The 15,690-nt window shown below is 42.2% G+C and overlaps 1 protein-coding gene across 2 annotated transcripts in view; it reads left to right on the top strand.

Moving 5' to 3' along the window:
- The window catches only part of CPPED1 (calcineurin like phosphoesterase domain containing 1), a 166,657-nt gene that overhangs the window by 90,459 nt on the left and 60,508 nt on the right, over nt 1-15,690 (top strand). Inside the window, exon 4 of one of the 2 annotated variants that reach the window (XM_050967768.1) lies at nt 3,411-3,802. The exons of the other annotated variant lie outside the window; for it this stretch is intronic. Within the exon in view, the coding sequence (XP_050823725.1) occupies nt 3,411-3,475 (65 nt within the window). The 3' untranslated portion in view covers nt 3,476-3,802. Of the gene's footprint in view, nt 1-3,410; nt 3,803-15,690 lie in introns of those variants that run through there. 2 annotated transcript variants of the gene reach the window in all.

Here is a 15,690-nt window from a genome sequence, read left to right as displayed (position 1 = left end):
ATACTTAACAGCGACACCGTCATTTCAAAATGAACTGTTTTGACTTAAAATTCCAATGTTTTTGCAAAAACTATTTGCCAGATTTGACAAGAATTAGTGAAAAGGTTTCAGTGCCCTGAAAAATATATCTTGCAGTGCATTTGCTATTTGCTGGACAACAAATGCATCCGGCTCTAGTCAATACCCCTAAAACAATGAGGAGCCAGCTTCTGCTTCAGGTCCATTGGCCTAAATGGACTTGTATCAGTGCAAGTGAGAGCAGAATGTGACCTAATTTTCAATCCAAGTGTTGGCAGATTCTTAACCACAGTGGAATTGCTTGGGAAATACTACCAGTGTTTTTTAAAAAATCAATTTCTACCAGCAAAAAATGTCAAGTTTGTTGGATTAATTTACTTTGTCAGGCATAATTAGCTAATTTAGTATTTATACTGATGTCTTAACTAATTAGCAATGGCAGAAGTCCTTATGGTCACAGTGTCTCATCTGTTTATGTACAGAAAAATAATTCATACTGCGGTAATTTATGAAAGAGTCCACCCATGGAGCCACTCTAATTATCATTCAAGAAAACAAGCTTTTGATGATGGGGAGATATTTCTCTCTCTCCAACAGAGCTGATAATTGTAACTCCTGTCAGTGTATGAGTGACTTTGGAGTGGGATGCCATGAAAACCTCAAACTGCTGATGAAACAGAATAATTGAGTTCTCGTGCATTTCTGTGGCTCCTGGACTCGCTCTAGGTGGAAAAATGGTTAATCAAATGACCACAATTCATCTTAATTTCCTGAAAGCAGCTAAACGTCTACAGTTCACTCTGAAGAATTTAATCGTGTAGAAATTTCAGTTTAAAAACACCAGAACAATCTGTGAAAGAAATCTAATTCTTCATAATTCAATTCAATCTGAAGAAGAAACCTGTGCACAGGGTGCTCACAGGACGCTCAGAATAGCTTTGGCAAAGCAGAGTGTTCTGACCTGCCAATTTCTGTTTTTCATTTTAGTTTCAGAAGTAAACGCCTTTCTTTATCCTTGAACCCCCGCCAAGCTTACCCCTTGAAATTGTGTGTTTCTAGTTTGAATGCAGACACTCTTCCCTCCTCCCCTTTTACCTCTCTTGGTCCAACACTGTCTGATATTGTGTGGTTTTTGTAACTGATGATAGGGTGTTAGTAGTGCAAGATGTCACTAGTGGTTTTTTTTTGTTTTTTTACAGTATATAGTGTCACTGATATGCATGTTTATAAGTAAGGCAAAGTCCCTGTCCAGGAAATCATGGATTGAAGAGCATTATTTGAGGAGTTCTCATTATTTAATTACGTAGTTTTGTGGTGGTTCTTAAATACTTTTAGGTGTTTCCGTTTTAATATAATCAGAACATGAGGGGAAGGAGCACAGAGCTGAGAATGCCAAGAGAAAAGCTAATTGCGAGAAGTAGATTTTGAAAAAGGGAGCGATGGAAGGTGGTTGGGTACAGAAAGGCTGTAGCATTTAAAAGTGCACAAAGGCAGGTGTGGGAGGAGAAGACACATGCAGAGGAGGATTCTAAACTGGAAGTGACTACTCATGAAAAAAATGGCAAAGTAGTTTGACTTTCCAACTCTACATGAGAGTCCAATCATAGTCCTTCATACAAGAATGGGTCGTCCTCCGCAAGTTCTATGCCGAAATTGAGGAAGATGGCGCTGTATTCGCCTACTGTGCAAGGGACACTTAAAGTCATGCAAGTGTGGGATGATTCCTAGTGGCTGCAAAACGTTCAAATGCATAAGGCCATTTTCGTGGAACTCTGAGGGTTGCTTTCCCCCACTCTGAAGCGCAGGAATACCAAGATGAGCACTGCACTGACTGTTGAGAAGAGAGTGGTGCTAGCCCTGTGGAGCTTGCAACGCCTGACTGCTACTGGTCAGTCAGGAATCAATTTGGAGTGGGCAAATCTACTGTGGGGACTGCTGTAATTCAAGTAGGCAGTGCAATCACTGACGTTCTGCTATCAAGGGTAGTGACTCTGGGAAATGTGCAGGTCATAGTGGATGGCTTTGATGCAATGGATTTCCCTAACTGTGGTGGGGTGATAGACGGAACACATATCCACATCTTGGCACCGGACCCCCTTGCCAACCAGTACATAAACCACAAGGGGTACTTCTCAATGGTGCTGCAAGCACTGGTGGATCACAAGGGACGTTTCACTGACATCAGTGTGGGATGGCCAGGAAAGGTGCATGACGCTCACATCTTTAGGAACTCCAGGCTATTTGAGCAGCTGCAGGAAGGGACTTACTTCCCAGACCAGAAAATTTACTGTTGGGGATGTTGAAATGCCAATAGTTATCCATACACAGGCAGCATGGACAGTAGTAAGGAGCAGTTCAACTATAGGCTGAGTAAGTGCAGAATGGTGGTAGAATGTGCCTTTGGAGGGTTAAAAGCTTGCTGGAGCTGTTTGCTGCCTGGGTTAGACCTCAGTGCAACCAATATTCTCATTGTTATTGCTGCTTGCTGTGTGCTCCATAATATCTGTGAGAGTAAGGGGGAGGGAAGCTGAGGCAAATCGCCTGGCTGGCAATTTTGAACAGCCAGACACCAGGGCGATTATAAGAGCACAGCAAGGCACACTGCGCATCAGAGAGGCTTTGAAAACCAGTTTCATGACTGGCCAGGCTACGGTGTAACAGTTGTGTGTGTTTCTCCTTGATGCAAACCCGCCCCCTTTGTTGATTTTAACTCCCTCTAAGCCAACCACTCTCCCCACTTCGATCACAGCTGGCAAAGGAAATAAAGTCACTATTGTTTTGAAACCATGCATTCTTTCTTAATTAAAAAAAAGGGAGATAACTGTAAGGTATCCTGGGTGGGGTAGGGGAGGAGGAGAGGAGGGAAGGACAAGGCTACTTTGCTTATTGTAGCCACACTACAAATCAAAGCTGTTTAAATGACAGCCTTCTGTTGCCTGGGCCATCCTCTGGAGTGCAGTGGCTGTGTGCCCGGAGCCTTCCCTCCCGCCCCCGCCCCGTGTTCTTGGGCATCTGAGTGAGGCGGATATGGAACTTGGGGAGGAGGGCAGGCAGTTGTACAGTAGATGCAGCGGTGGTCTGTGCTCTTGTTGGCTTTCCTGCAGCTCCACCAGATGCCTGAGCATGTCCATTTGCTCCCCCACTAGCTCAGTATTGCATCCTGCCTCTTCTCATCATGCTCACTTAATGCTTTCCTGGACTCTGCCACTGAATGCCTCCATGCATTCAGCTGTGCCCTATCAGTGCAGGAGGACTTCATGAGCTTGGAAAATGTCATCATGAGTGCGTTTTTTTTTTACCTTCTAATCTGCGATAACCTCAGGGACAGAGATGATAGGGGGAGCATAGAAACACTTGCTGTTCCCTTACAAAAATTCCCCTATTTCAACCAGGTGACCATGAATGCTATCACTCTCCTGAGGATAACACGGAAAGATATAGACCGAATATTGCTTGAATACAATCAAAACCCAGGACTATTCGCTGCCATGCTTTGTGCTGCAATGATTCCAGACTACTTGCTACTGGCTTGGTGTGGTAAAGTGTCCTACCGTGCATGACGAAATAAGACAGCCCTCCCCAGAAACCTTCTGCAAAGGCTTTCAGAGTACCTCCAGAAGAGCTTCATGGAGATGTCCCTGGAAGATTCCCGCTCCATCCCCAGACATGTTAACAGACTTTTCCAGTAGCTTTCCTGACTGTGAATGCATCCCAAGTCTTCAGGGCAAATCAAACATTAAACACTATTGCTTTTAAACCCTGTATTGTAGTTACAAATGTGCACTCACCAGATGAGCCTTCTCTGCCTTCAGGGTCAGGGATCCTGCCTTGGAGGGTATTGGCTCCAGGGTGATGAAAAGGTCCTGGCTTCCGGGGAGAACGAATTCACAGCTTGCCTGCTGTGCATTCTCCTCATCATCATCATCCACAAAATCCTCCTCTGTGTTGCATGAGATTCCCTCCTTGCAGGTGTCCATAGACAGTGGTGGGGTAGTGTTAGGGTCCCCCTCTAGAATGCCATGCAGCTGATCATAGAAGCAGCATGTCTGGGGCTCTGACAAAGAACGACCATTTGACTCCTTTGTCTTTTGGTAGGCTTGCCTGAGCTCCTTGACTTTCATGCAGCACTGCTGTGTGTCCCTGTTGTAGCCTCTGTCCATCATGCCCTGTGCGATTTTGGCATATATATTAGCATTTCTTCTTTTTGATCAGAGTTCTGCCTGCACAGATTCCTCTCCCCATACAGCAATCAGATCCAGTGTCTCCCATTCAGTCCATGCTGGAGCTCTTTTGCAATTCTGAGGGGACTGCATGGTCATCTATGCTGCTGAGCTCGCCACGCTGACCAAACAGGAAATGAAATTCAAAAGTTCCCGGGGCTTTTGCTGTGTACCTGGCTGAGGCATCAGAGTCGAAAGTGCTGTCCAGAGCCATCACATTGGAGCACTCCGGGATAGCTCCCGAAGGCCGATAACATTGATTTGCATCCGCACTACCCCAAATTCAACCCAGGAAGATTGATTTTCATGCTACTCCCCTCGCCGGCGACAAATACAGAAATCGATTTTAAGAGCCCTTTAGATCGACGGAACAGGGTTGCTTGTGTAGACGCAGTCATTATAAAATCGATCTAACGTGGCTAAATTCGACCTAACCCTGTAGTGTAGACCAGGGCTTTGACTGATCAATGGTATTTCACTCAAATCCTCTCAGGTTTGTTTTTAAGTCTTCAGCATTTTAATTACATGGCCTTGTTTTGGGTTCCTAGAAATCCAGTTTAAGTAGAGAACATTCAACTGGTGCTTGTATTAACTTAGTGTTGAAGATAAGTATAACTATGAAGTTTCTAGTATCAGAGGGGGTAGCCGTGTTGTTCTGGATCTGTAAAAAGCAACAATGAGTCCTGTGGCACCTTTAAGACTAAGAGATGTATTGGAGCATAAGCTTTTGAAAGTGTAGATATTGCCAAATCCAACAATCCCAGTCTAATATATAGCTCACTCAGAGCAGGATTAGGTTCCTCTGAGCTCCAAATCCTAGGCTGTTATTCAGCAACGTATCTAAGCATATCAGCAAAAATGCTTAAATTTGGGGAACGCTTAAAAGTACCTTGCTAAATTCACGGCCCATCTCATCACCATTTAAACTTGCACTCACACGTGTAGAACTCCACATCTCTGCTCTGCAGGATCAAACTCCATGTCTACTTTTTTTCAAAAGAAGAAAGGAGTTTTCATGTAGTTCGGGGACACACACACACACACCCACACACACCCACCCACCCCCCTACATCTCCAAGTTATTCAGAGGTCTCAGGAGTAACCTGAGTCTACTGGGAGTGTCAACAACAAAGAAAGCTAGCGTACTGGGTTTGCAGGCCTGGAGTGTACACTTCAAAGGCTCCCATAATCTTAGAGCTAGGTCAGCTATCTAGTTTTGGTGCAGACACTGCAATCTGGGATGGAGGGAACCCACAGCTTAACGAAGACAAGCTGATTAACTTTCCCAGTGCTAGTTGTACCTACTTCAGACACTGCACTTTGGGGGTTCGAGTGTAGTGAAAACCTTTTCCAACATTAAGCAGCTCTGGAATAGAGGTGGTGTTTTGAAGACCCTTAGACACTGAAGATATATTGGTTAGCCAGCAGAGGCTATGCCCCATAATTAGGGGATTGGGAGCACAATCAACACAGTAGCACATGGTGCCATGCTCTGGTAAGTGCCAGATTAGGGATTTATCAGAAAGACACACTAAAGCCCTGGGGTCATAATCAAATCTCAGTTAAATGAGAATATAGTCAGGATTGTGCAGTACACAGTACATATATAAATTGCCCCTTTTTTTGTCTAAGTGGCTAGCCACTATTTGGGGCATTTCCAGGATGTTTCCACAGGGGGAAGAAATTGATGATAAGACTCAGGGATTTCCTTGTGTACCTTTCCTTGTATATAAACAGAATTGCACCTAAGTCCTATTTCCCTTTTCATAGTAGAAACAGACAGGAGGCAGGCAGTTTCCATACTAAGAAATCCAAGCCTGCCTTCCAGCAAGTACAGTGCCTTTACTCCCTCTTGTGTCACGCTCACAACTGCATCGCTTGCTTTCTGCCCTGCATACACATCTGCAACCAATCAAATCAAAGTCCTTGCCTTTACAATCAACCCCAGAGAAAGCCTCAGGCCTATACAGTTTCGCTTCTGGACAAGAGAAGACTGAGAGGGGACATAACATTTTTCAAGTACATAAAAGCTTTTTACAAGGAGGAGAGAGAGAGAAAAATTGTTCTTCTTAACCGCTGAGGATAGGACAACAAGCAATGGGTTTAAATTGCAGAAAAGGGAGGTTTAGGTTGGACATTAGGAAAAACTTCCTAACTCTCAGGACGGTTAAGCACTGGAATAAATTGCCTAGGGAGGTTGTGGAATCTCCATCACTGGAGATTTTTAAGAGCAGGTTAGACAAAACACTTGTCAGGGATGGTCTAGATAATACTTAGTTCTTCCATGAGTGCAGGGGACTGGACTAGATGATCTCTCAAGGCTCTTTCCAGTCCTATGATTCTAAATCAGCATTGCTCTGAGGCTGACGGACATTGGTAGTGGCTTTCTGCTCTCACTGCACAGATTAATTGCTCCTTCTGTTTATCCTGAATTAAAAGTGGCTAGCACATCAACACCTGCCAACATAATATTTTAAATGAAATAAATTATTCAATCACAAGAGAAAACATGTATGTGTACCCTGCTATGTGCTTCAAAAACACTATGGACTAGGTGGTGAATATTATGTTTTTATTGCCTGGTGGTGAAGTAAAATTTTGTAATAACCTTGGATTTAAAGCGACATTAATGAAAGACACTGTGCTGCATATTTAAAAGGTAGATGTTGGTCAACTTGGTTAAATTTAATTTTAATGATCAAGGTCTTATGTTCTATATGATCTATTATAATATGCAGATAAATTATGTACCCTTGAAAAAAAATATATGAACAAGTCCCAATCAGGAGAATAACATTTTTTTTTAAAAAATTCAGCCAATGTTATTAAGCACCTTATTTTTGAAATATAATTAACAGTTGATTCATAATGAGAATAGCTTCTTACCTTTTGAACATGCAGTCTGGTGGGCTGAGCGGAAAAAGATTGAGTTTTTCTTTTGAGACTCAGCATGGTGGTTTAAAGTGTACAAGATGAATTGTTGCAATTTACTTTGATCTGACATAACTTTGTTTCTAGAACGTCTCAGTGCACTATTTGATAGTTTTTTCTAAAGAGGATTATATCTTTTCCCTCCGCACTTCAAGATTAATGGCTGGCTGTAAAAATAAATAAATAAATAAATAAAATGTAAAAATTCCATCGGAAAAAGTTTCCATACTGGCAACGAGCATATGTATTTGTGGAAAGCACTATAAAACAGTTATAGATAGACAGATAGATAAAACACAGTTTATTAAATTGTGCATTCTGTGGCATTTACTGCATTCTTGTCAGTTTGCATTGACTGATCAGTCCAGTTATTTCTTTACATAAGAACAGTCTTCTCTACATGCATCTGATGAAGTGGGTATTCACTCACGAAAGCTCATGCTCCAAAACGTCTGTTAGTCTATAAGGTGCCACAGGATTTTTTGCTGCTTTTACGGATCCAGACTAACATGGCTACCCCCTCTGATACTTCTCTACATAGCAATTCTGGAGCAGTTCAGGCTTACCCATTACATTTCCAAAGGAATCTTCCAAAAGGAAGGAAGGAAGGAGGGAAATAACTCTGTATCACAGCTAAGCAGATTAGTATTTCTCTATAAATACAATCTCTTGTAATGCAGCACCATTCTACAGCTAATTCTTTGCTGCACTGCAACGGAATCGTGATGCAACATGAATGGTACTGGCCTTCAGCTCTAAGTCACTTTTTTAAATCTAGCATTAGTAATGACAGAACATAATACAAGGGTTGATTTCTAACCTATGTAAAGTGAATGGATTGTCTCAGACCAATTTCTAATAGAGAAGTATTCCTATGACTTATCATCACCACTCCATTTGGCACCTTCATTGTCAGTTGCAGAGAGACCAGGCACGGAAAAGGAGACTCAATTAACACAGCATAACTGACTCCATTGCAGGGTGTGTCACTCCCGATGTTGTGATATACCAGTTCCCCAAAAGTGGTAGCATGCTGGTTTTAGCACAACCTCAGAGAGACAACCATTGCAGGCACTCCAGACTGTAGGCTTTAAGCTCTTGGTGTGCTCCCAAGAAGACTTGCAAGTTTCAGATAAGACAGAGGATTTCTTGATTACTGGAGGTTAACATGGAGCCCAGTAACAACCCAACAGGTTCACTGCAGTATGTTCATTAGTCCTAATTCCTCCAAGGCCAGGTTGAAAAGGAAAGATTAGAGGAAGTTTACACTGCCAAGCTGACAACTTTCATCTTTGTTTTTAAACCAGCTGAAATGTTGGTTCAGAGCTGGAGCCTGTAAAGTGCTGCACATTCTGGCCCTGAGCTAGCAAAGCACTTGGCTTAATTTTCAGCACATAAGCAGTCCCACTGAAGCCAGAATCCTTAGGAAGAAGTTGCAATGCAGCAATATTGTTTAGGTGAAAATGTTACAAAATACTATTTTCGCTCATTATTGTGCCCAAAGCATAAAAGCCCCAAAAGTGCCAATGTGACTTAGGAGCCTAAGGCCCATAGAAAGCCAATGGAATGTAGGTTACAACATGATTTAGGTGCTTTTGAAAGTTTTACCCACTTTCAAGTAGGTTGGGCCCTAAATTAATATTGTGTAAGTTTTCTAAAACCCAGTGTGTTTTCACAGATTAAATGAGAGGCAGAGACACACACATAATATCCTTTAGGGGGTCCCGCTTTTGATTTAAAATGTGATTGTTAAATAATAAAGGCCTGAGCCGAAGCCCATGGAAGTCAGTGTAAAGTCTCCCATGCATTTCAATTGGCTTTGGATGAAGCTAGAAGTGTTTGAATACTAATGACTTGTCTACATTTTAAAATGCTGCAGCAGCGCACATATACTGCTGCAGCTACACTGCTGTAGCACCTCAGTAAAGGCACTACCTATGCTGACATGAGGGCTTCTGCCATTGGCATAGTAATCCACCTCCCCAAGAGGCAGAAGCTGGGTCAACAGGAGAATTCTCCCATCAGCCTGATGCTGTCTACACTGGGGGTTGGGTCATTTAACTGCATCATTCAAGGGTGTGGATTTTTCACACTCTGAGCAACATAGTTATAGCAACCTAATTTCCTGATGAAGACCAGGCCTATGAGAGCACGTCTCTAAGTAGCTTAGTCTCATAGCTATTTCCTTTCTTCACTTCACAATGTGCCGGAGGTAGAAAAAACTAAGTAACATTTTAAAAGCAACCTCATTGTGAAGTCTCAGTTAGTGAAGACATCTGATGTACAGCAGCAAGTCTCAAATGTGTTTTTCCCCTTACTATTTCTGTAATAAAGAGCCTAAAATGGTATCAAGTGCATCTTGTGCTATCATTTGTTTCTCAGTAGGGGAAGTTAGAGGACCTCTTCTCTGACTCTGACATTGATTCCACACTCATTACTTTAATTCTCTCACTGAACTATCTTGTTCCCAGTGTTTCCACAAGAGGTACTTAAAAGCTGTCCCCAACCGTGCACACACTTCTTTATAGTGAGACAGAATGTGTTAAAAAGCTACAATGAGACTCCTGTGGGTTCTCATTTTGATAAGCCAGACAGAGTTGTGTCAACTTAAATTTGACAAAATGGTTTGAAGTTTGTATTTGTGGCAAGAAGCTACTAATGGAATTGTTCATTTAGCTCTATATTTTCAGAATGTTTAAGGGGAAGGGGTAAAAGGGGAAGAGGAATTCAAAAGATGGGTGGTTTTTCTTGTTCAGTTTCACTTTCCTTGCTAACTGGCATCATAAATGCAAGTAATGCATCACTGACTGTTCAAATGCATTGCACCTTTTTATCACCTCAGCCCTGAGCACGCATTGTTACAGTGATGGGCACATGTGACTAATGCATTTTAATACACTTAGAAGTCTTGGTAAAAAACATTTATCAGACAGAGCATTTTAATAAAAAAATCATGTTAAGAGTTTGCATATTCTTACAGTTTTTGCAAAGCAGAACTGAAATTAAGATTTTAAAAGGCTTCAGAAACATAGTTCAAAACCATTTGATATGCTGGAATTGTTTGCCACTTTATGAGAAACATCAAAGGAGAAAAAGTAAAATCTTAATAATCCTCCAAAATATCCTGATTTGATGACTTGACCCTGGTATCAAACTATTTTGGAATGGCTGCATTCAGCAATGCTAATGTGTCATTAGTATTTTGTTCCTGGATATCAGAATTTACTAATCATAGTGGAAAACTACCAAAGATACCAGGACATTTTAGTACATGGTATCTAACAGCAACCCAAAAAATCAATGGACGTGGTGTTGCTGCTTTGCCCTACTTATAATTTATTATTCCATATTATTATTCAGAGCTAGATCAGGTCAAACATATTTGCTGAATAATTCATTCAATTAATTTCATAATATATTTTCAATAAATTATTCAATAATTTTTGTATTATTCATGCAGTTTTAGCATGACACAATATAGTTTTCAAGCATTTATTCAGTGAATTTTGAGATAATTTTTTTGAATAACTATTAAATGTTAAGCAATTATTCACCCAGGCCTGGTCAAAAACTCAAAACTTGCTCTTTTTACAAAATAATATATTGTTACTGGCAACATGTCAGCAGGTGGCACTGCACAGTCTGTCTAGTTTTTTCTTGGCATGTGAGCAAATGTTCAGCTGTGGGAAGAAATCTTGTGGTGATGGTCAGGGCCGTAGCAACAAAGAACGTGGCCCCCTCCGAACATATGTCCGGGGCCCCTTACAATGCAGAAACTGGAATGCGGTATTTATTTTATATAATATACAGGGTTCATATTATGCATACATAGGCCTACAGTGTACATGTATTCCGTATTTATGCAAAGCGCTTCTTTCGAGCCTTGTTCTCTGCAAATTGGTTAATCAATGCATCATAGTCCAGAGATCTGGCAATCTTGTTTTCGATTGAGATAACTGCAAGCGCAGAAAGCCTGTCATCTGTCATGGTTGAGCACAGGATATTCTTGATCAGTTTCATTCTGCTGAAGCTCCTTTCAGCACCAGCGATAGTAACTGGTGTGGTCAAAATAATTCTGATGCAAATGCAAAGATTCAGATGTATCTCTTGAAGGCTGTTCTTGTATATGTACGTTAAAAAATTGTTTGCCGTGACAAGTCCTCTCTCTTTCTCGATGACATAAATAAAACGATTCAATTCCATTATGAGTTCATTGGCATCAATGTCTCCCATTTTTCTTTCAAACTTTTTGCTGTGATTCTCCAGTTCATTTTCTCTGTGACACTGCTTCAGGCTGTTAGCGTTGTACAGAAATCCAAACAACTTATACCATTCCACGAGTTGGTCAAATCGCGACGAAACAGAAGATATGGCCTGATCAGTGAGAACAAGAAAGAACTGCGATTTGAATTTTTCTTCGGCAGAAAGACGACTCGAATCATCAGCACATTCGTAATCAAACATTCTCTTCTTACGTCGCACCCTGGTTTCTGGAAACACCTGCTCAATACCCATATGCTCTGCTATTTCATGTGCATTTGTGACCACAGAGTTATATCCTGTATTTTGATAGTCTTCCAAAAACTTCATTGTAGCACCGACTTCTGCCTGCAGTACGTCAATTGACACATCCGGTGACTGAATTAATTTGCTGGTTTTATTGACGTGAAATAGTATATCATACCACATGTACACAGTCAGAACAAAAGGCCACGTAGTAACATGGTCTAAAAGCGCACCAGCTTCTGTTGCTGTATTGCCATCTTTCTTTTCAAGCGCATATTCTCGCAAAGATGACAAAGCATTGCACAATTCTTCAAGGTGATAACGCAGTGGCTTCACAGCATCAATTCTCGACTCCCAACGAGTGTCCGATAACCCTTTAACAGATATTGGCATATGTTCTTGAAGTATATCCCAACGTGAAGGTGAAGAAGAAAAGATAACGTATATTCTGTTAATCAGACCGAAAAAGTCAACGGCATATTTTGATGACTTTGCCGCGTCTGAGATCACAAGATTCCAAGTGTGACCTCCACATGGTACATACAAGGCACAGTCATTTATTTCTAGCATGCGGGCTTGAACTCCTTTATTCTTTCCTCTCATATTTGCACCGTTATCATAAGCTTGGCCTCTCATGTCAGCAACGTCTATTCCTAAGTTGTTTGCCTTTTCAAGAAACGCTTCCAATAAACCCTCGCCAGTTGTATCATGAACATTAAGAAAACCAACAAACGCTTCACGAATATTGACACCATCTTCACCGTTGCATTCAACAAAGCGTAACACCACAGACATCTGTTCTTCATGTGACACGTCGGGAGTACAGTCCAAAATAACTGAATAATATTTTGCTTTTTTAAGCTGCGCTATGTTGGCCTCTTGAATGTTACTGGCAACAAGTTGAATCAGCTCATTTTGGATCTGTGGACTGAAGTACTGAACATGTGTCTCTGCCTTCTTAATCCTCTGTAAAAGTTCACTGAGGACAGTATCATACTTTGCAAGCAATTCAAACAGTCCCAAAAAGTTGCCATTCAAAGGATCGCCGAGCTTTTCATTATTTCCTTGAAATGCCAAGTTTCTTTCAGACAAGAAAATAATGACATCAACCATGCGTTTGACAACGTTTCTCCAGAAATCTCTTTCTTTCAGAAGAGCCTGGAATTCGAGTTGGTCAATAGATGTATGGTTTACTATGCCTGACCGATAGCATTATGATGTATCATAATGACTTCACGGTTTTGTCAGTAAAACCAACATGGATTGTTCAATAGTGTCAATAAATGTCACTTACCTAGTTATACCTTACATTTTTTTTGCCACTTTTAGGGGCCCCCTTCCTTGTGGGGCCCCCTCTGGTCGGAGGGTACAGAGGGCTCTTGCTACACCTCTGGTGATGGTAGTTTTTGTTATGCAAGGTTCCCAGCAGAGGGAGCTGAGCAAGTAGCAAGAGAGTGTGCTCTCTACCTTGGTCTCTGATTGGAGTTAATTCTTGAAGTACCTGGGAACTGGGCATTTGGTGTCAGGCTGAAAGGAAGAACTGTACTGCATGCTGTTTGACCATCTCATTTCAGGACTTATGTATGTATGTAAATAAAATAAGTTCCACTTAGACACGGGTGGTGCGTAATGGAGGCTAGGGGAGGCTAAGCCTCCCCAACCCTCATGCCACTGAGTGGGGGGCTGTGGCGGATTTGGGGGCCCCTGAAATATCCCCCCACCATAGCCACAGGGCTGGAGGAATTCTTGCTCCCTGCCGTGGCCCTGGAGCCTTTTCCGATCTCAGGAACACAGTGGGGGAGGGAGCAAGTGGGGAGTGGGGCCTCGGAGGAAGTGAGGTGGAGTCAGGGCAGAACAGGGGTGGGGGAAGGGGCGGGACAGGGCCTTGTGCAGAATAGGGCGAGGCCACAGAGAAAGGGATGGAATGGGGTGGGGGGCACAGGGGAAAGAGGCAGAACATGGGAGGGGCTCTGGTCTCAGAGCTCCAGCCAGGGCAGAGAGCTCTCAGCCCACCTCCTCCCTCGCCCCAGCTGGAGCCACAGGAGAGAGAGGCCAAGCTCTCAGCCCACCCCACCCCAGCTGGGGCCATGGGATAAAGGGGCTGAGAGCAACAAGCAGGGGCAGGGCCTTGCCCAAAAGAGGCAGGGCCTTGACTGGAAGACAGGGCTAGGGGGCTAGCCTCCTCAAAGGGAAAGCGTCACCCACCACTCAGGCACTTTAGAATATACCTGTACACAGTGTCACTGACTTCTTCTTCAGTGGGAAGCCAGCGTGCAAGGCCCTGGACATCTCCCACCGCATAATCTTTTAAAATCTTAAACAGCCTCCAGTTCCCGCCCTCCTCCCTCCCTGCCACATATATAGAGGTATTCTGTTTGGGTATTTAAGAGATCTCTTTTCCCTAAAGTGAAATTTTTGCACATATGCAAAGTCCCAAACTGAGCTCTCCAGAGGCTGAAATTTTGTCTGTCCACATGGTAGGAACAGCACAGGCAGAGGAAGAGCAGGATTCCCTTTATCCCTCAACTGGATGAAAGAATCACCAAGGAGTGAGAAGTTACTTCAACCTCTATGGCCTCTCTCTAAGGCTGCCAACAAAGGTGCAAATTGTGATAGCAACTCATTACACACAGTCATAGGGGGCAGTGGTTTCACTTTGGTAGTTAAGTAGTAGTAGTACCCTGCTCACTAGCAAGCTGTAGATTGCGTGGCGAGTTACACATGCTGAGTCAGGATAGGGAAGCTGATTCTGCTTTTACTTACAGCAGAGGAAAATAAGGAGCAATTGCACTGAAACCAACAGAATTACACCAGTGTAAATGAGAGGAGAATCAGGCCAGTGAATAATGGTGTTGAGGTAGAATCCCCACCTTGCAGTGCCAGCAACAAAGGAGATTTTGGCTGTTGTTAATGTTTGTATAAATTAATTTATTGCTCCAGAAAGGTACCACATTGACGACTCTTAACTCTAACTATCTGCTATCCAGAAGACTGGCACAGCTAAGCTGCAGCACTGTTATATTAAATCAAAAACCTCTCCTGTAAATATGAATTAATAATCAAAGATTCCAACTCCAAGTTGGAGGTACTGCCTCTGGGGCCAAGATGACTGGTCTCTCTATTCAGTTCTTTGTATCTATTCTGAAAACACCACCACCTAGGTTCCAAAGGCTAAAAAGCAACAATAGTAAGAGGCCAACGTGTCTCCATCAGGAGCTCTTTAATGACCTGAACATTTTTAAAAAAAGAAACTTATAAAAAGCGGAACATGGAAAAATTGCTAAGGAGGAGTACAAAAAAGCTCAAGCATGTAGGGACAAAATCAGAAAGGCTAAGGCACAGAATGAATTACACCTAGCAGGAGACATAAAAAGAAATGAAAAGAGGTTCTATAAATACATTAGGAGCAAGAGAAAGATGGGAAAAAGAGAGAACTGTTGACACCAAGAAAGCTGAGGTGTCTAATCCCTATTTTGCTTCAGTCTTCACTAAAAGATTAACAGTGACCAGATACTCAACACAATTAATATTAACAAGGGAGGAGAAATGCACATTACAATAGGGAAAGAACAGGTTAAAGAATATTTAGGTAAGTTAGATGTGGCAGGACCTGATCAAGAACCCCTAGGGTACTTAGGGAACAAACTGAAGCAATCTCAGAACTCTTAGCAATTATTTTCAAGAATTCATGGAGGACAGGTGAGATCCAAAAGAACAGGAAAGGGGCAAACACAGTAACTATCTTTAAAAAGGGGAACAAAAAAGGAGAATTATAGACCAGTCAGCCTAACTGCAATGCCTGGAAAGATTCTGGCACAAATTATTAATCCATCAATTTACAAGCACCTAAAGGATAATAGGGTCATAAGGAAGAGCCAGATGGATTTGACAAGAGAAATTAGGCTAGTTTGGCATGATTTGTTTTCTTTGACAGGGTCACTGGCCTAGTGGATGGGGGAAAGCAATAGACACGGTATATTTTGATTTTAGTACAGTAATTTTGATTTTAGTTTAG

Source organism: Gopherus flavomarginatus, chromosome 9 (assembly GCF_025201925.1).
Source record: "Gopherus flavomarginatus isolate rGopFla2 chromosome 9, rGopFla2.mat.asm, whole genome shotgun sequence".
Lineage (NCBI taxonomy): Eukaryota > Metazoa > Chordata > Testudines > Testudinidae > Gopherus > Gopherus flavomarginatus.
Note: the sequence above shows the minus strand (reverse complement) of the source record. Positions and strands in the feature narration are given on the sequence as shown.